Source organism: Gobius niger (genome assembly GCF_951799975.1).
Source record: "Gobius niger genome assembly, chromosome: 3".
NCBI classification, from domain to species: Eukaryota; Metazoa; Chordata; class Actinopteri; order Gobiiformes; family Gobiidae; genus Gobius; species Gobius niger.
The window spans coordinates 16,071,450-16,092,617 of record NC_136854.1 but is presented as its reverse complement, the minus strand read 5'-3'; the positions used below and the strand labels follow the sequence as shown (position 1 = coordinate 16,092,617).

The following is a 21,168-nucleotide window of genomic DNA, read 5'->3' as shown; positions in this document are numbered from 1 at the left end:
TTTCTTCACTAATGTATGGAGGATACGGTCAGCAGTGTGTAAATAAGTAATGACACAGTATTGATTGGCACAGGTCAGTTTTTGTCAGGGACAACAGAAGAGTTTTTCTGAGGACAAGGGAGTTCTCCATCTCTGCACTGCACTGAGGACACACCCCTACATCTCCATCCAGCATACACACTTGTGTTAATGCACAGGTTATGAGCAGGCAACAAACAGGAAGTGGCACGATTTAGCAAAATCCAAAGTAACAGAAATTGTATTTGTGATTTATCAGGGAAAACATGTTTTGGCAAGACCTGCCACAAAGTCTATTTCACTTAACAAGCTTGAGGGGCTTCTTGTAACGCAATAAGGGGCCAATAGTCAATCCCTCCTGAGGTTAAGTTTAGTAGCACAGCTGCTCAAGCCTGACAGAAACCAGGTTGCCAGTCTGCACCAGTTGCCTAAGTGATCAGCAATCACTAACTCATACACAAAATGTTTGCATAGTCAAGTGCCTTGCCCTACGATACAACGGTATTGGGGAAGGCACATAAAACAGCAGATTGGTTCAGTGTCTTATTGTGAAAGGACTGGCCGGATGCGTGCATATGTCTTGGCCATTGACACCGTCGTGCGTAAAGAGCGTGCGCTCAGGTACAGCCTCGCATCACGCACAGCAGAGGGGTTGAAGGAGGATATTAATAGCAAGCTCAGCTGCAGTCGAGATAAGGCTTGGGTGCAAGCCGCATTCAGACAGACGGGCTTTGGGAGAGAACAGAGGACAGGTCGAGATGAAGCAGTTGTTTTGGTTGGTAGTGTTGGGGGCTGTCGCAGTGATGGCCCGCGCTGACGGGGAGATCTCCTACGAGTATCACCGCTATGAGGAGATGCGAAAAGCGCTGGTGTCGGTTTGGCTGCAGTGCCCCACCATCAGCCGCATCTATACCATCGGAGAGAGCTTCGAGGGCCGCGAGCTCCTGGTGCTGGAGATGTCCAACAACCCAGGGACGCACGAGCCAGGTCAGTTTACGCACACACGCACTCACTACTATGCGGCAATTTTAAGCTTCATTTCACGTCCTTTGTCAAACAAGTTGTAGAAGCAAAGTGGCCGGGGCATATCCCGTTGAATTGGTTAATAGCCTTCCTTCAAGCGCGTTTGAATAGTAGCTACGCAGACTATTACGCTTTGGATTGACTGATATTGAACTCAACGGATATACGCGTTCATCATACAGTTGCCTTCCCTTATCTAACAATAATAATAATTAAAAGAAATGCTAAAAAGAAATCCAAAGAAATCTGCATTATGAAGAGAACACAAATGTAAATGTTTCCTGTTGGAGTGAGTGGACATGTCCCTGGTGCACACAGCTGGGGGACATTCTCACCATCCCCGTTTGAGGCTCATTTCGTAGGCACATTTCCCCGTCGTGGTCCATAGTTTTCCCTGAGCGCAGGTGTGGGGATGTGAGGAGCGCATGGGCTGTAACACAGCTCACTGCATCACCTAACGGGAGATGGGAGATTGTGCCTCGCCAAGCCGCCATTTTGCTGCTTGATAAGAATCTCTTTCCTCGTTGAGTCGTGACTTTGAGGAAACATCTCAGCGGCTGGGAATCGGGCCACGGCTCATTTCGGCTGCTGTTCGCATCACCTGCAAATCAAAGACACATGGCTTTGGACTTTCAGGCAAAAAAAAAAGACCAAAGTCTAAAATTGTGATTGGATATTAAGTGAGCTGTAAATCCTGACAGGCTGCAAGAGTTGCTAAGGGGCCTGGTTTTCATTATAGTAAAGAGATGTGTTACAAGAGCCTGTTACATTGTCTGACTACACTATGGAGTAGCACAGCAGCACAAATGCAAGAGGAACCATGCTGAGTTTGAGTTAAAGACATGATTTGCCCCAAAAACACACCAATGTGTTTACGAAAGGGAGGTTTGGGCTCCAGTGAGTAACTTTATGAATCTACTGATAACATATATAACCTCAATCAAATCAAAACTACAATATGAATTGTCTATATTAGAGAATTGCAACGCCTGCAATTATTTTCCAAAGACACACCACATCTAATTGAAATGGTCCCGGAGCGCACTGGACATGACACTTTACAAAACAGTGAAGACAAGCTTTTACGTTCAGCTAACTGCATGCTCACAAATCAATGGCGCGGTAATGAATGGGCTTTCAAATTGTGGAGGACAAGTTTCATGTTCCATCGATGACGCAACAAAATGCAGGAAATACAGATTGGGGCGCCTCAACAGTAGAAGAAGAAACAACCAAAGTAAAATAAAAGCACAAGAGTCAAAATATACAAAACTATCAATGACTCATTTCACGAAACAAAACTGTAAGAAATTGAATATAAAATGTTTAAAGATTAAGGCAAACACAGACGTAAACAGGAAGCGACCTCTACTGTTCAACCAATCCAAAAGAAGCCGCTGTCCTGCCTTCCACGCCACACCGGAAGGCTGTTAATGGATTAGTCTGTGGTACATGCTGTCTGTCCAACCAAGTCGTAATGTATTCCAAAAGAAGGTCAGTCGCTTGCATCCAGGCAATGGCTTCAATACATGTTCGTCACAAAATTCGAGCTCCGCCACAAAATCATAACCAAATCAAGTGAGTCTGTGTCCCAAAATGGTCGTCTTGTTATTGTACAGGCTGAGAGTTGAGGAAAGATACGGTTTCTCTCGGCGTCTTTGCTGTGCCTGGAATGTATGTTTTGCATTGTTTTGTGTGAGCTATCTTTCATTCATGTTCCCTTGGAGAAGTTTTCAAAAAGTTGTCATCTGAACTGGTGGTTGAACATTGTTTTCAGCTTCTCACCATTTTCCGAGCATACAAAACACATTGTCCTCTACCTCCCCAAAGAAAATGGATGCTTTCCAATGTTCAGAATGAGTAAGGTTAAGGGATTCTATATATAAAAACAAACAAACAGAGGATTATCACCTCATAACATCAGCAGGTCAGGGTTGGTCACCAGACATGCTCTGATCGCGCTCATGGAAAATGAAAACGGTATTTGTTTTCAGTGTATTTTCTCTGTGTACACAGTTTTACACATTTGGCTGCTCCCTTGGCCCGTACAGTAATGATCAAAAGTTCATGTGCTCTAAATGAGGGTGTAATAGTGCGGTGGGCGTGCGAGCCTGAGTCACAGTAGCGATCCGGACTCCTTATTACTACCAGATGATTTTCCAAACCCACTGCTATGTACAAACTGGGCCCTCACCAACGGGGACACAGCACTCCAGTTCTGCAGCTCCACACCGTGAAACTGCAGTCATAAAGTGGAAACAAAGACGATTGTTTGACTAGATGTTCTCTGGGGAGCGGCAGGAGAGCAGAGGCAGGGTGGATGGTATGGAACATGGAGAGAGCATAGTTTCTTTTGATATCCAAAGTTGGCAGCAATACTTCTTCCACAAAGATGGGAAACTGTTCATAAACCACGCATTTTTTTTTTTGGCTGCTGGAAACCAACCAACCACACATGAGAGATGCCAGTGCTGAGGGAAAGAGAACAATAGTAATTCAGCTGGTTTAGAAGTGAGGTAGTGTATCACTATGGCGTCTTTCACTAACAGGCTTCATTATCAGCTGTTTGGTGGCATCAATTCCACACATGTCTTTACATAGCGCCCCCCAGCGTTTGATCTGACCCGGTCACTGCTGAGCCTAAAAGGTGGGGCTGAAATGGCGGTTGCCGTGGAAACAGATCGGCTTAGCGCTCGTATCTGTTTGCCCGTGCTGAGCTGAGCCATCTGTCAGACACTGCGTTGCATGAGCTGCCCTGAGACACACCGAGTACATATTAATACACCGCAGTATCAAAGATGGCTGACACGGGAAGACAATATGATAAAGTACTTCTCTACAGCTCATGCCACCTGCTGATGTCATGAGACGGAGCCCTTCTTTTCTCTTCATCACTTGCTTTGCCCATTTCAGTGCTATGACATTTCCTTTAGCTTGCTATTTGAGCAGTTAACATTTATAATTTAGAAGATTCACTTTATATAGTCATGCTGGATGGATGCTCAAAACAAGTAGACGGAAGCAAGAAAGCTTATTAGAACCTATTCAAAGTACATTTGCTTTTCACAGTGATACAATATGTGGACTGTAGCCACAACAAATACGAATGTAGCACAAAATATGATTCTTTGAGTAGAAAGGTGTCCTCAAAATCGCATGTAGATCAAAGGAAGTTGCATGACTGAAACGCATGCACACAGCTGCTTACGTTTCCCATAGGGAGTGATAGAACATAATCTCAGTACAGTGTGACATTAAATATTATATAACCTTATTTCTTGTTGAGTTTTCCAGTTACAAAACACAGTAGCCACTGCAGCATGCACCTGTTTACACATACCTACTGTAGGCATATGCCCCTGTTTGTGAATAACATTTATCCTATTGCATTGGCGGCTTGTCGCTCAATGCCAGAGAAGAGCTTGTTGCTACTTTTCATAGCAAGCTTTTAAACACAGGCTGATGCAACTTGCAGGACACTGTTTAAACCGCTCTTATAATGAACAGAAAAGCATCAATGGTCCTGATGTAGGACGAGACCATTGTTACTAAAAAGTAAGTGACATCGACAGTAAATGCATCTCCCTTCAGGTAGTTACAAATGCCAAGAGATACTGATAATCATTAGTCATCAATCTATTTTTTTTTATCAACTTCTTTCTAATCATTCTATTTATCAAAATCATCATCACTATTCAAGTACACATGTGTTCTGTGATCATGCTACTTCAATGTTGTCATTACCATCTCCACTGCAATATTATGTTTGGATAGGTGTGTTTTTGTACTTTTTTAATGTGTGCCCTATAGTGTGGTAAGTTAAAAATGCTTAAAAATAATAATTCCCCTTTATCTACCTGCTGTTTCTTGAGTTTATATGGCATTTTTTAAACTAAATAGTGCATAGTTCATTGTCTTATGCTTAACTCAACAGGAGTACTTAACATATATATATATATTTTTACCACTGCATTTGGCTTAGTTTCTGTTGATAATTCTCATAAATGCTCATTCAAACATCTATTTACCATGTACTATATGTCGCCATCTCACAGCTGTCTTACATTTGTCTTGTCTCTCTGGTCTCTGCTCCCGGGTGCAAGTCTGGAAGCATTTATACAAACTCGGAGTAACTTCGGAGATGTGACTTTGTCTTTACTGTAGATATGTATAAAATAAAAAAGAAATGGCAGAAGCTGGTATGAAAAAACAAATCTGGTTCCAATCTTGGCAAGTGTTGCATTTGAAATATGATTTGCAACATCTTCTTTCTTTGTGAAGTTTCCGTTCATGATACTCGTCTTGGAGCATCAGCAATTTGAGAAACGACTGAAATAGGTTCAGCTAAACTAACTGAAGAACCACATGTCTTTCAGAGTGCGGTGTAAACCACAGGGTTAGCAGGTTGGAATAGAAATTGTGCCAAACTCCGGCAGAAACAAAAGAAATATGGACAGGACAGGGATTGTAGTAACTCTTTTGATACAGGCATTATGAAGAAAGTGGTCTAATGTAATAGCAATAGTGCTTCGAATGCCACCGTTATTTTATATAGGAGATTATGTAAGATGTGTGTTGTCTTGCTGCAGCATCAGTGCTTGTGGCTGATTTTTTCCCTTTTAAACCGTGGTGTTTTGTGATAACAAGACACTTATTTTTCTTCACACAAATGCCATCCCAGATTGTAGTAAATACAGTTTCAAACATGGTCCATTATTCTTATAGAATTTCACTTACTGGCACATGTGTTTGAATCACTGCTGTTTCATTGTATTGTAAGGGAAATGATTGCAAATCACTTAGCTGGTGCTGACTGAGAAGACATGAAACTTTTCTGTTTCATGTGGAAAGGTCTAGTATTTGACCTTTCGCAAAACCCCAGCCGTAGAAAGAGTTTCAAGAGTTTGTTGCTGGACAGGAGATAGTTGTAATGTCCCCTTCATTACATATTTTAAATATTCATCTAGCTAACAGTTCCTAAGGGGGCGGGGCTTTTGCGAAAGGTTAATCACAGAGATAATAACCACAAACCAGGTCAGAACCTCTGCACTCACAAATCTGCGACTCAATCATAAACTATTCATTGTTTTCAGTCACATGAAATGAACCAGGACACCATTCTGAGGACCTTGAGTCTTCGAATGTTTTGAAGTTCAAATTAGATATACCTGAAGCATGTGCTGAAATCATTGAACTGTAGATTCCTGTGTGACAAAGGGGATCTCGTCTGCACGGATAGCAAAACCAGCTGAAGGGAAGGAATGAGGACGCGAGGAAACAGGAGTGTGCAAAAGGGACTAGGAGGCCAGGGCATCGGTCTGAGGTCATTTATTATACAACACACGCCTGGAGTCTCTCTCTCTCTCCATCATCCGCCCATCAGGACACGCTGTGCTGTCTTCTGTCTGCTTCTCTCATCACCACTGCTCTTCCCCGAAAAAAAAAAACATGTCTCGGTTTGGTTCGATTTTTTACTGAGCGTAACATTTCAGACATCGCTTGACGAATGCTGTGTCACGTCATGATTCATGCTATAGCGACTGTTTGACGGGAACTTTTCCTGTTTGTTCTAAGGGGTTTATTTCTGACATGTGATTGTGATGTGATAGGAACATGGTGAATGGTTTACATGAAGTTTGATTGCGGTGCTTAAGCTTTTTGGGTTGATGAGGAAAACCGAGGCATTTGGAGAAAAACCCAGTCACCGGGAGAGCCATTGGAGGTACCGGTAGTTTACAATTATCCACTCAAGAGGAAACGTGCAAATTTGCAATAGTTACTCATTAGGGAGCTCTGTGTGTGTTTATCTAAATTGCAGAAGTGATTTAGAAGATCCTGTGTTTCACGTCAGCAAAGGTTGGCAACGGGCTTATTTTTCACACACACAAAAATATGACAGTAGTATGTAGTATAAGTAGTATGTTAATTTACTGTAATTGTGAGAACTGAAACACGAGTAATCAGGTCCAAATCACCTTCAAGAAAGCTAAAAAGCCACAGATAAGGATAAAGGGGCAGAAAAAAAACAAGGGGTCTCCAACTTTTTTTCACCTTTACCTAAATGTTTGGAGAGTTTGCATTACAATATATTCAGATCGAATGTAGAAAGCCTTTGTTAAGCTACTTGGAAAGTATCTCCCGAGAGCTACTTGTTGGAGATCCTGCTCTAAAACTATACCAAGGGGCAGTTCCATAGCAACCATTGCATAATAAGTAAATAAACTTGACATTAGACTCTTATCTTGCTAGTCCATTGTTGTCCTGGAACAATTTCAGTTTTAATGATTATTAGTATTTTGATGCAGTACTTATGAATGAAGCTGCACATACGATAATTACTATATCGACTTATCAGATAAACGATACATGTTTGGACTCAATATTTATCACCTGCACATTTATTAGCATTTCCCCCCATTCTTTCTTTGTAAAACTTGATTTTTTTACCTGAAGCCAATTGAGTTACATTATATTTCATGTTTATGTTTACGCACGGTAGCAGAAGGTAGGAGGTCCCGGGTTCGATTCCCATCAGGACGGGGCCTTTCTGTGTGGAGTTTGCCTGTTCTCCCCGTGTCTGCTCCGGTTTCCTCCGGGTGCTCCGGTTTCCCCACCACTAAAAACATGTACAATAGGCCAGGATGAATGAGAGTGTGTTTGAGAGTGTGTATGGGGGACGACGGACAGAAAGCCCAAAGCTGCAATCCGGTGTGGCTTGTTTACATGCATGAGACCCATGTATGTTCATTAACATGCACTGTCCCGACCAAATAAACCAATAAATAAAATATTGCAGCTTGTGTGGCATTTTAGGATATGATGATGCACTTTTAGAACAAAGGTTTGCTGTCATTTTTATGACTGAGAGTTGACAGCATCCAGTATCGTTAGAGTCGATAATATCGTTTATCGCATACTTTCCTGCCTCAATCTATCGAACTATCGTGAGAGGCCTAGCTGCACAACAACACTGTAGAACATGAGAAGGGGAAAACATCCGATAGATGTGTGGGAGTGGCAGGGCTTGGAAAAGAAATACAAATAATACTCTTTTAAACGACTGATAGATTTAACCCTGTAATCAATGATGCCTGATTGGGTAATGGCCGACTCTTTTTTTTAGCAAATCATTTCTCATTTCATAGACCTGTACACAGAAAGTGAAAATCTGTTTACTCAACCTGGAGCCGATTGTCTCCACACACACCTGTCCTGCTGTCACCGTTACCGCGGCGACAGAAAGGTGCTCCCCTGCTGACGTTGCAGCTGGCCTCCCTCATTATGACGGGGTTGCCGCGGAGACCGTATTGATTGTGTGACGAACGCCGCTGACAAAATGTGAAATGATGCGGTGGCTTTCGTCAGAGATGGAGCTCGGCCACAGTCGATTAGACACAAAGGAGACGTGGCCCTCCGTTTGTCGGATCACATGCGAGACGTGCAGTGGGTCGAGTCTATGTTGTTTCTATTATGTTGTGTTATGGATTTCTGGATGATCAATACATACAGATCTTCACATCTTTGCAGTTTCACAGTAAATGTACAGCATAAGCTACAGTACAGCAAAACTATTTTTAAGCTTTATGCAGCATCGCCACCTGACATCTACGTATACCGCATGAAACTTGAACAAAGTGCCGTATGAAGATGAAAACAGGCATCTTGTAAAGGGAGAAGCTGGAGGTCCCGGGCCAGTGAGCGTCTGTGCAATAGCTTGAATCACAAGTCGTTTTACTTCAAAGTGTGCGTGGACCTGAGTGTGTGTTTGACAGGGCTTCAGCCTGTTAAAAAAGAAACAACCTTAGCCCAACGGAAAGAGTTAATTGTAGTCTTGAAATCATTAGGCAAAACTCGGAGAGGCCGGGTTTAAAAATAACCGGCCTCCCAGATGTGCGCGGTGGTGCAGGGAAGCTGCCGTTGATATAATGTGGAGATATGTGTGGGGACAACAAAGCATAGGTTATTCTCTTGTTTTTCTCTAGTTTTCACATGATATATAGCAGTATGTGCAGTAAATAATGCACAACATCTGATCTAAATTTGTTAATTTAAAGGCCCTATACCTGATTTTTTTGATTGCCAACAATGAAAGGGGAAGCCACAAAATTAAGAACTCATTCATAACTTTCCTAACATCTTTGTAGCATCCAAATTCTTTACAGGGACAAGTTTATAGGCACATTTCACAACTTGTAGGGTCACGTTCAAAAAAATGCTAGAAAAATAGCCTGAAAGTTCATGAAATTGATACAAATGTTTTATAATTTGATGCACGCTGTTTTCCCTACAAGCATTTGAGTTTGCAATATACTAAAGGAGGATAAAATCACTTTCATTCCATTTCTAGAAGTAAAATCAGGTATAGCTCTTTTAAGTTTTATCTTCAGTTCCTACTAGGTTTTTGATAGATTCTTTTTTTTATGCTACTCAATTTTTTTTAAATAATTTGGCTGCTATATTATTTATTAGGATGCCCTATACCCCCAAGCTTTGATATAGGCTCAAATAGTTCTCTCCAATTCTTTAATGTGCTCTCAATTTACCTTAACTTAAGCATATACTACATTTGTCTCATAATCTTTTTTCAACATTATGACCCTCTGCCTGCGTTGAGTGGATTTTTTTAATGTTCTCATAGCCTATAATTTCTGGTCTGCGGACTGTGTGCCTCCACATCGTTTCAAAGCCTTTCATTTGCAGCTAATAATAAGCGCGAGTTTGAGGAAAACAGCTAATTGCAATATAGGGAACAGATGGCGGAAAAGAAGGAGATTGAAATACAAGCATCAAAGCTACTAAAGAACTTAGCACCGGCTGACTGAATTTACGCAGACTTTTAATGTCATTATTAAGTATTTGGCATAATTCATTTTGGATTATCGATGTCACTTAATATACACTTTTTTAAAGTGTTCAAAAACATATTACAAGGATGGAAATATCATAGTAACTAAAGGGATAATGCAAGCTCTGTGCGTGGTATGTTGCTAACTTCCTGGGGTTGCTAGCGACTATTTCCTGTCTGTGTTTTATTCCTATGGAGAGTTAGCCGTGTCTAAAAATGAATAAATAAATCAACGTCATGTGACAGAAAGTCCCAAACTGTATGATAATTGCTAACAACATATTAAAAACTTTACTCAGGGTGTAAATACTGAGAGTGTGTTGACTGTGTGTTAGCTTGGGAGCTAAAGGCTAATGTTACACACCACCATCTGAACTAAATTGTATTTAACACATTCAGCTTGAAGTATATTTTTTCTTCTGTCTCATAAATTAAAAAAAGGTTAAATTACGTTAAAACTTAGACTGGAAGTACCTTCAGAGCCGGTGCTGGCCCTTATGGGGCCGTAAGCCAAAATCCACACGGGGGCCCTACAGTTCGCATCCCATGGCTATTCGACGAAGAGTGAACCCATTTACGGTCAAAAACAGTTCCACTGTGCAGTAGTGCGGGGCAGAAGTGGAACATAATGACCTCAGTTCAGGCCCTGCCCCCTGTGTGAGAACCACTAACCACTAAGCCACTGTCAGAATGAGATTTAGGACCACCACTAGCCTAGTTCCCAACTTTTTAAAACGGTAAATGGCAAATGGTCCCATTCTCTCACCTCTGGTCCCTGACCCACAGTCTGGGAACCGCAGATTTAAAACTAAGCCTGCACCTGACGGTTATTTCTGTCTTACTACTGAGAATTAGCCTGTGAGTAGCCCAATTCGTTATAGGCTGTGCACATTCAGAGAACCAGAGTTACTGTAAGTCACTGTGTGCATGAGAACCATGTGGATTCAACTCAAATTCAAGACAAATAGCACATTGATTAATCGCCCTTGCGGCTGCGGGGCCCTACGCACCTTGCATAGTTTAGGAAGAACGGCTCTGAGTGCCCTACACTGGCCCACAGGAAGTTAGCAAAAACATCCCGTGCACAACGTCTATATTTTCTCTTGTAACTTATAGCAATCTCCGAAAAACTCATGTATCTGACTATGTGTGGTGAAACAAAGCATCTCCTCCGTGTGTTTGCAGGCGAGCCGGAGTTCAAGTACATCGCCAACATGCACGGGAACGAGGCGGTGGGCCGAGAGCTGCTCGTCTACCTGGCCCAGTACCTGTGTAACCAGTACCAGCAGGGCAACGACACCATCATAGACCTAATACACAGCACACGCATCCACCTCATGCCCTCCATGAACCCCGACGGATTCGAGAAGGCCGCCTCGCAGGTAAACGTATGTTCACTGCTATCTTTCTATCTTTTACTTTGTCCATGCAATTGTTATTGTAACTATATCCTGACCTTTATGGATACACATTAGTTATTACCCCAAGCAACTATTCTTTCTCGAGACCACAGAGCTCATTTCCTTTCTGATCATTTATTAATTTATTTGAATGGGACAATGCATGTTAATGAACAGACAACTAATGTAAATATGCTGGATCTTGCTCAAAGCTGATTGGATCAAGTGCATCTTGTTTTAGTGAATCACAATGTTGTTGATTTTTGAGAAATTTATATCTGGCAATTCATTGCAGACTCTGATTATAATACATGTTGCCCTTGCTATGGAGCAAACTATCTTCAATGCAACTATGGCTTTTGGCCTAAATTGAACTGCCTCACCTCTACTTACACATGAATTTAAATAGTAAAACATGAAATAACAGTTTTATAATTACATAATAACGGGCCCTTTTAATTATTACATGTTTTTTTTTTACTAATTTCAAACCGGCATAACTGATTAAATGGCAAAGTGCACACTCAACACAGCTCACCACAAAATCACACTTATTATTGAGAGTTACAGAAAGAGCCCTTAATACATTTGTGAATGCATTATACGTAGACAACATACTATGTGTCACTGTCCACGAGATTTCATATTGTTGCATTACACAATAATAGACAATAAATAGTACACATATACACATATACTACCATATACAGTACAAAAACAGAAATATTTTAATGCCAAACTGTGGCTTATCATGCGGTCTGCTTTGGTTTAGCTTTTAGGTCAAGACTTTTCGCTTATCTGTCACAGACACCGATCCATCTTTCTTTTATTTCTATAGACCTGGATAATGTTTTGAATATGTTTTGCTTGATGTCTGTCTGTTTAGCCTGGAGAAATCAAGGACTGGTTCGTGGGCCGCAGTAACGCACAGGGGGTGGATCTGAACCGCAACTTCCCCGATCTGGACCGTATTGTGTACATCAACGAGCGGGAGGGCGGAGCCAACAACCACCTGCTGCAGAACATGAAGAAGGCTGTGGATGAGAACAGCAAGGTACAAATCTGTGTATTATCTGTGTATTAACCATAATTAACACTTCTCTTGACTGGTGAACATCCTGTATTTTTCTCTTGGTGTTTGAAAGGGAAACTTAAAATGGAGTTGAATCGTAGAGGACATGTGAATGCAGCTTTTTATTGTGATCCTTTGTTGTCTTTGCAGCTGGCTCCTGAGACCAAAGCTGTGATCCACTGGATCATGGGCATCCCCTTCGTCCTGTCGGCTAACCTTCACGGAGGAGACGTGGTGGCCAACTACCCCTATGACGAGACCCGCACCGGTAACTAAATGTTTCCGCTAATTAGTTAACTTGACAAGCTATAACGATAACTTAAAGCCCTGACCTGGGGACCTCAGGTAAAAAGTAAAAACTACGGATGTCATTGATTGATTCAAAACGTCTTATTAACAGTTATTTATGTCCATGTTTAAGATATATTAATAATATTATGCATCAAAGCAGTACTCCGACCCAAATGCTGTTTGATTATCCATGTAAAAAGTATGAAAAAAAAACTACGACGAAGCATTGTCATGGCAAAGTTAAACAGACCAACATGGAGGATCTTAGGGAAGGTTTAGATGCTTTTGGTGTAAAGTTTAGATGGAGTAGGAGCATCAGAGCGAAAGGATTAAAGGAGAAAGACAACTGCTGTTTTATGAGAAGAGCAAAATCCCAGAGACATGTCCTAAGAAATGGCTTTTGTCGTTAAAGCAAAGCAAAGCACAAACAAAACAAATCTGATACTCAGCGCTCGCAGCAAGAACAGCAAAAGGTGACATTGCTGATCCCGTGCGAATGCCCATAAATATGACCGACATCCCCAGGTAATTCTAATCCTGCGCAAATAGGGCTTAAGACCAGTGGTTCTCAACTGCTGTTGGCTTTGAACCTACCATCAACCTATCAATGATTATTCATTTATTTCAGCCTTTGCTTCTGACTAAACCTTCTCCTGTGTGCTTAGTGTCTGCTTACTCTCTGTCCAAATAGTGATTGTGTAAACACAAATGTCACAGGCGTCATATGCAGTCGGTCAATTAACGTTTCATCACCTCTGCTCTGTAAACATGATGTCTTTTTCCCCCCGTCAGGCTCGGCCCATGAGTACAGTGCCAGTCCTGATGACGTCATGTTCAAGTCTCTGGCCAAGGCTTACTCCATGTACAACCCTGTCATGTCCGACCCCAACCGCCCCGCGTGCCGCAAGAACGACGACGACTCCAGCTTCAAGGAGGGCATCACTAATGGAGGAGCGTGGTACAGTGTACCGGGAGGTAAGGAAGGCCCTTTGTATGAAGAGGTAATAGATTTAGTTTTAAAAGGCTGCAAAGAAGAGAAGCTCACATTGAAAGTATCATTGGAGAAAACATTGAAAAGTGAGGTTGCAAGCCACTCTTTTGCACCAGTGTTCTCAAGAGGTTATAGCAATATGTTCCACTCTGATGTAATGAGGAGGTGCTATTTTATGTTCTTTGCATCCAAAAGCTTCACTGGCTCACTTTGATCATTGCAGTGCAGGCATTTGCCACCACTACAAAGCATATCTTGCTAATAGCTTATGTCTTTAGCCTTTAAACACAACTGCTTCTCTCCTTTTGTGCCAGCAAAGGACGATTCCAGGCGCTTTGTATTGTCAGACAACAGGGCTGTTTGATCTTATATTTTGCCACCCTTTGTTTTTGCACATATTTCATTGAAAGTATCGCATTGTGTATGACTTCAACCAAAATGCCATAAAATCATTGAAAATAGTCTTCTTTAGGAATTTAATTTGGATTTCTAAATAGCGGTGTACTCTTCTGTTCTATTTCCCAGGGATGCAGGATTTCAACTACCTCAGCAGCAACTGTTTTGAGATCACTTTGGAGCTAAGCTGTGACAAATTCCCCAGCGAGGACACGCTCAAGAACTACTGGGACCAGAACCGCAACTCTCTTGTTAACTACATTGAGCAGGTAGGCAGCACTTTGCCTGTGTCCTGTTTGCAGCCTTCATGACGGCATGCTATGTCACTGACTAAAGGTTGAAAAACTAAAACAACCGTTATGTGTTGCAGGTTCATCGTGGAGTCAAGGGTTTCGTGCGTGATCTCCAAGGCAACCCCATCTCCAACGCCACCATCTCTGTAGAAGGCCTCAACCATGACATAACCACAGGTATAATAAATAGTAGACTTATTTTAACCTCTAGCCACCCACAACCGCAAATTGTGCATAGTATGGGAACAGTATGAGGACTGAAATGTGCTGTAATGCTTCCATCTGGTGGCCGCGCTTGGAAATGCAACCTTACTTTTTACTTCGATAGGTTTTATTGCCATTGTCAATGAAGGAATATTCAAAAAACTGTGCTACCTGAAACATAGACTAGTAACAAAATAAATAAATAATGCTATAATGGCATGCATGGAAAATAAGCTAAAGTAAAAACAAAGAAGCAAGATAAAATCAGCTAAATATGTTCTGACAAACAGCAGTGTGATCCACAATAAGCAGCAGATGTGAATGTGAATAAAAGTTTGTGCAAATGGCAGGTAGCAAGTTATTTAGTGTTCATGAGTCTGATGGCAGAGGATAAAAAGCTGTTCATGTGTCAGGAGGTACTGATACTGCCTGAGAAACAGTCTCTGTCCAGGGTGAAAGGGGTCAGTTGTGACCTACACGCCCCCAGGTCCTGGAGACATACAGGACAACATCAGCTACAAACAATAAAAAGAGTTATCCTGCTTGCTATCAAGTCACTTAAGATAAATACAAAATAATGTAAATGTAATACACTGTAGTCTCCAGATGTCTTTTGTAAACGATAACTCCAGCATTGACATTTTAAATTCTCCATTGGTCTATTATTCAAGAATGTACTCTTTTTCCCTGAACACTGCGGTTTTAAAGGAATAGCCCACCGTTTTTACATACTAAGATATGTTCTTAGCTCACTTTAGTCGTGTTAATATATCCCCGTTTGGTCTTTGTCCGCGCGCTCTGTCACGCAAACGGAGCACATACGCAGCCTCTCCCAAATGTCACATAGCTCCAAAAAAGCTCACAATAGAAGCTACCAAGCTCTTCCACGTGTTCCCTATTTAAATAAAGTTACGTGAAGTGTTTTCATGCGAAGTATATTTACCCAGAAATGTAGCATGTCGATTTTATAAGCAAATAAAAAGGGGGACTATATTGTGAGGCGTAATGATACGAGGAGCACAGCGTCCGCGTAGTAACTCCTAAAGACTTCCCCCGCTCACTTCCGTCAATAACCTTTAGGAGTTACTGCGCGGACGTTTTACTCCTCGTATCATTACGCCTCACAATATAGTCCCCCTTTTTATTTGCTTATAAAATCGACATGCTACATTTCTGGGTAAATATACTTTGCATGAAAACACTTCACGTAACTTTATTTAAATAGGGAACACGTGGAAGAGCTTGGTAGCTTCTATCGTGAGCTTTTTTGGAGCTATATGACATGTGGGAGAGGCTGCGTATGTGCTCCGTTTGCCTGGCAGAGCGCACGGACAAAGACCAGACGGGGATATATTAACACGTCTAAAGTGAGGTAAGAGCATATCTTAGTATGTAAAAACGGTGGCCTATTCCTTTAACGAAACAATTACTCTATTTGTGTCCATGCACATAACCCACCTCGTGCCTGATGCTGTGTTTCCACATAATAATATCATGTGTTTGTGTTTTGTAGCCAAAGATGGAGACTATTGGCGCCTCCTGGCACCAGGAAACTACAAAGTGGCAGCTACTGCTCCAGGCTACCTGACCGTCATCAAGAAGGTGGCTGTTCCTCACAGCCCTGCCACACGGGTAAGAGCAGACAAATGTATGCAGAGCCACACTCACCCAGTATGTAAAACAAAACTCGAGTTCTAGTTTAATTACAGGTGATTTTAATTGAGAAAAAAAATACTCAAAAAAAAAACACCTTCGTTTTGAGTGGGATTCTAAATGCTTTATTTTATAAATTGCTCAAAATAGTTGCTCATCTTTTGGAGGGTATTTGCTATTGTTTGCATATTTACTTTACTTTGCAGGGACTGTTCAGTTGCTTAGATCAGTGGTTCTCAACCTTTTGGAGCCGCGACCTCCATTATAACAGTTAATTAGGATCGTGACCCCCGCCCGGGTCAGACCATGGGAAAAACAGGGACATTAACCTATATAATTCTTAAAAAACGATGGCTAAACTAAAATGAATCAAGTTTAGAACAAATAATTGCACCCTAAAATAGGATGTATGCTACAATACCATAATAATAATAATAATAATAATAATAATAATAATAATAATGATAATAATGATAATAATGATAATAATAAAATATATATTTTTATCTATATGCCCTGGTGACTCCCCCAAATTTGTCTCGTGACCCCCTTGGGGGTCCCGGCCCCCAGGTTGAGAACCCCTGGCTTAGATGACCAGGAAGGTTACACAGTGTTGCTTTAAATAAGTAAAATTACATAAAAACACACATTTCATATTTAAGTTGTACCAAACTACTGTATGAAAGAACATTTCAAACTTGGGGAATACTGTATGATCCCATAAGTTCAATGGCAAATGGTCATTTGATTTTATGTACTTTTGGACAAGATAAATATACAAAACTCATGCCCTAATTTATGGCACTCTAAATTATACACACACAAACACTTTTGAGCACCTCAAAGCACGGGGCTCTGCAGGCTTTGCTATTGGACACTTGGCTGTGTATGGATTTAAGAACCATTACAAAAACAAACGTGTAAAAGGTGTTTTCATTGTAAATAAATCAGCGTTACAATTGTCAGCAGTAAAACCACTCTCTGTTATAGACATGTTTACCTGATATTTGCGGACATGGATGGGTAATGTTGAGGAAATCATAGCAAAAAAAGATGCATGTCCAGCGTGTGAGTATTATGTCAGAGGAGTGAAATCCGCGTGTGTGCCTCTCAGGTGGACTTTGAGCTGGAGTCCATGATGGAGAGGAAGGAGGAGGAGCGGGAGGAGCTGATGGACTGGTGGAAGATGATGTCACAAACACTGAACTTCTAGAGCGTTTGTCTGACCCGACCCTCGGACCGTCCACACATCGCTGTACTATATTCTACATCCTGTGTGCTCGTCCACTCTGAAGAATATATTGTCTCGTTACGTTTCATTTTCTTACTCTTTTTGTTCTTTTTTTTTGGCGTTGGAATGGGATTATATTCTTTACAAACGTTCGACTCATGAGCTTGTAAATCGCCTGAATTCTCAAATCAAGTGACCGACGCAGAAGGAAGTTTGTGATCATTGGTGGCCGTTTTGGTGAGAGTTGTGTTGATTTCTGTGGCATTGTGTTTTATTTTTATTTTTTATTTTTATCGTGACTGGAACCCATTGCACCCATAGTATATAAGAAAGGAGCGCCTGGCTACCTGTGTGTAACAAGCTGTTTACATGTTAAGCACATTACCCGGTTTAGCCTGTATCAAACATGTCCCCAAAATCCATGCACTGTACACTTCTATACATTCAGTACTGCTTCCTGTAATATAAACCTCTTTTGGACATATTCAGGGACATTATAAACACTGTAACCACCGTATTACCCGTAAAGCAATCTTATATCGGCGCATTCCCAATGTTATATCTATGTTGTTGTTTTTTTTCAACTAAGTGCAGCACAACTTTTGATTTCATAGCACACAAATGAATGGTTGTTCAAATATATGTGGTATTTATTAACTAGGTATAGCAAGATACATGTGATTTTGTAAGTTCAAACAAATGTGGTCACAATGTTTATCCATCTCACTCTGCTGACCCCCCAAAGCCATTCCTTATTCTGTGCACTACTAAAGTAGAACTGAAGGAATCAGTTATGGGTTAACGCTAATTACTTCCAAAATGGCTAACTGAGTTCATGAATGCAAATGATCTGGTTCAACAGAAAGATATATTGAATGTAAAGCTATATAAAGTTAACTGTGTAAAGAATGATCGGATTAATAAAACCCCATGTATGTTGTAAAGCTGCTTTCTCGTCTCTTTTGAAGGATATTAACAAAAATAAAGGGTACATTTTGTCGCCGTGGCAGAGCTGTGACTCGGGATATGAGAGTTAAGATAACAAAAATGGGATAAATCATTTAGAAATTAGTTGACAGCCATGGAAAGTGTATTTCGACCCAAGACTGACTTCTCTGAGATCCTTTGTTCTCATATCTCACACTTCTAATCTTCTCATGCAATGAGAAGCGGAAAAATCAAAACAAACTATTGCTTTTGGAGTAGGAATTTTTGGAGGAATGTTCTCTTAAGCTTCATGGGATGAGCATTACCGGCTCTTCTAGGACTCCCGACAGGTGGAGCAGAATGATTTCGATTGCACTTGCGTAACTGGACTTGAAGACAAAGGGTTCTTTGTGACTGTTCATCAGGCCATATGTCCATTCTGGAAGAGCACAGAAGGGCCACTGGCTCTAGGGCCACCGGCCTGGCCTCTCACTTTTTTCCTTGACCTCTCACACCCTGCCGTAATCGAGCTTTACCCAAATCTAAAAGCTTAAAAGAAAAGCATCCAAAAACGAGGATGAAAACAGAACAAAAATGTGCCGCAAAAGCAACAAAAATGTGACAAAAACACAACAAAATGTGACGAAAACGTGACGACAAAGCAACGAAAAAAGCGATGAAAAAACAACAAAAACATGAAAAAAAAGAAAAAAAGAAAAACAAGAGACAAAAACAACACCAAACAACAAAAACGCAACGAAAAAGTGACAAAAAAGTGATGAAAACATGACGAAAATGCGGCAATAAAAAGTTGCCATCACTTTTCTAGATTTTCGCTTTCAAATGAAAGCTCCAGTCAAGAAGCCATTAGATTTGGGTAAAGCCGAACAGGAGAAAATGCTCTCGGTTAATACGGGTGGTAAGAGGCTAACATATGTCTTTGTGAAAGTGTCGCATTTACGCTAATTTGGGCCAGGCTGGTCAGAGTCCAGGGCTGTTTTTCAGTCCCAGTCCGCCCCTGCTGTTCATCAGGTCTATGGTGCGGCTACAGCAACTGCCTCCAAAGTTGGAAGGCCATGGGTTCAAACACAGCTCATGCAGTCAAAAAAAAACAAAACAAATCAGACTCTAAAGTTATTTATCCTCCTTATTCACTTTAGAAAAGAAAATCAACCATTTTAGTTGAAGTGGTGCTAGTTATTAGTTTGATCTAAAACTTCCTTTAAGACTATACATTTTATTAGTTCCTGAACGGCTCCTCAAGTCTTCATGTTGGACCGAGCTTGTGTAATGTTACTTGCACATGAATGTCTGTAATGAGGAAAGATGAGGACTCTGACTCTTAGTTTAAATCCTAGGACCTGGTGATTTCAAGAAAAACAAACAAACACTTTGCTGATTATTGTCTATCGTCAGGTGAGTCAGAGCATATCTCGAAACAGCTGTTGTTGCCTGGTTCACATTCTGCAGCAGGAGGCGACTCAGTCATCGTAGCCACATGCCAATACACTGGGGAGAAAACACATAAAAACGAATCTTGGGAGAAGGTGGGCAATTTGGTTGGAAATGGATAAAGAAATGGAATAATATATATATTTTTTTTAAATCTGAACACATTATTCAAGCAAAACATATAGGACTAAGAATCAAACTTTGAATATATTTAGCGGAAAATAAAGTATATGCCCTATAAATGCCCTATAAAAACTTTCCTCACACATTTGTAGCATCCCAATTCTTCACAGGGACGAGTGTACAGGCAAGTTTCCCAACTTCCAGGGTCACTTTACTGGGTCATTGTTACAGAACTGCTAGAAAACTAGCATACGAGTTCATGAAATTGATTAAAATGCCTTATAATTAGTTGTAAAGTATTATTCCTACAAATGTCTGAGTTTACGATATACTTAAGGAGGACCAGCATGTTTTTGGAGGTAGGGGAAACTGTAGCACCGAAAGAAACCTGGCTGGCTGCCTTCAGTGCTCCTCTGTTCCTCTGAAATGGTGCACTGCCGTCTGTGTTTGTCCCTGTTTCCGAGCGTGGTGTCCTGCACTGGTAAGCTCCTCCACCTCCTCCTTCCTCTTCCTCCTGCACAGCTCCCTCCGCTCCACAACAGTCTTTCACCATCTTCTGGGAAGAGCTAAGCAACTTAAACTGTTTGATTCTCCAGTGAACGTCCATTAGCCAGAACAGTATCAAAATCAAAGTTTGATCTTTGATGCACCAAAGTGTGTCTTAAAAGGTAGAAACAATTTAGGGCCGAGCAAACTAGTAGTTTTGTGCAGAAGTGAAGTGGATTAGCACACATGTAACAGTATAACAGTACTTTAAGGGCAGTAAAATTCCAGATTGTGTATCAAGGGCTCATTTAAAAAACAATTTAAATCATGTTATGAAAATGTAACCAAATCATGGTTTTTCACTAAAAATCATTAAATGACCTCAAAAACAGGAAATGTTTTGGGTAAACTAAAATGGCCACACAAAAAAAGCCAAAGGTAGCCTACACAAGGGCTAATGTAAATGATGAATATGTTTTTGTATTAGGCATAAGACCTGAGGTTGTGTATTTAACCTTTCAACTTCCTGTATAGAGCCAGTCACCACCGCCTCCCTTCAGCGGTCTGCAGAGTGTATTTATTGTATTTATTGTACGTGTCATTTTGTTTGTATTTCCAGCTAATTATTCCTCAGTTGTGCTCACACCAACACATTCTCAGCCAAGGTGGCACTTTTGGACCAAACTATGGGGTTGATTCAGCTCTTTTATTATTAGTTGCAAACACTGCAAATCAATGGCTCCCTTGGCCTATTAGTCATACT

General features: G+C 41.0%; 1 protein-coding gene across 2 annotated transcripts; it reads left to right on the top strand.

Moving 5' to 3' along the window:
- The first annotated feature begins 615 nt into the window (after positions 1 to 615).
- Positions 616 to 18,239, top strand: cpe (carboxypeptidase E). 2 transcript variants are annotated; one of them, XM_079552810.1, is made up of 9 exons: positions 616 to 1,005; positions 11,072 to 11,274; positions 12,173 to 12,340; positions 12,509 to 12,626; positions 13,442 to 13,624; positions 14,166 to 14,305; positions 14,407 to 14,506; positions 16,047 to 16,165; positions 17,301 to 18,239. In XM_079552810.1, the coding sequence occupies exons 1-9, from the start codon at positions 777 to 779 to the stop codon at positions 17,397 to 17,399; spliced, it is 1,359 nt and encodes a 452-aa protein (XP_079408936.1). In that variant the 5' UTR covers positions 616 to 776; the 3' UTR covers positions 17,400 to 18,239. The 2 variants fall into 2 exon arrangements, with proteins under 2 accessions (XP_079408936.1, XP_079408937.1); XM_079552811.1 differs by having other exon boundaries at positions 617 to 1,005; positions 11,072 to 11,268.
- The last annotated feature ends 2,929 nt before the right edge of the window (positions 18,240 to 21,168 follow it).

Excerpts from the sequence above, each read along its gene's own strand:
- cpe (XM_079552810.1), top strand. The coding sequence starts at position 777 with ATGAAGCAGTTGTTTTGGTTGGTAGTGTTGGGGGCTGTCGCAGTGATG. Across the intron at positions 11,275-12,172 it reads AGGCCGCCTCGCAGGTAAAC|CCTGGAGAAATCAAGGACTG; the intron begins GTATGTTCACTG and ends CTGTCTGTTTAG. Across the intron at positions 14,507-16,046 it reads CAACCATGACATAACCACAG|CCAAAGATGGAGACTATTGG; the intron begins GTATAATAAATA and ends TGTGTTTTGTAG.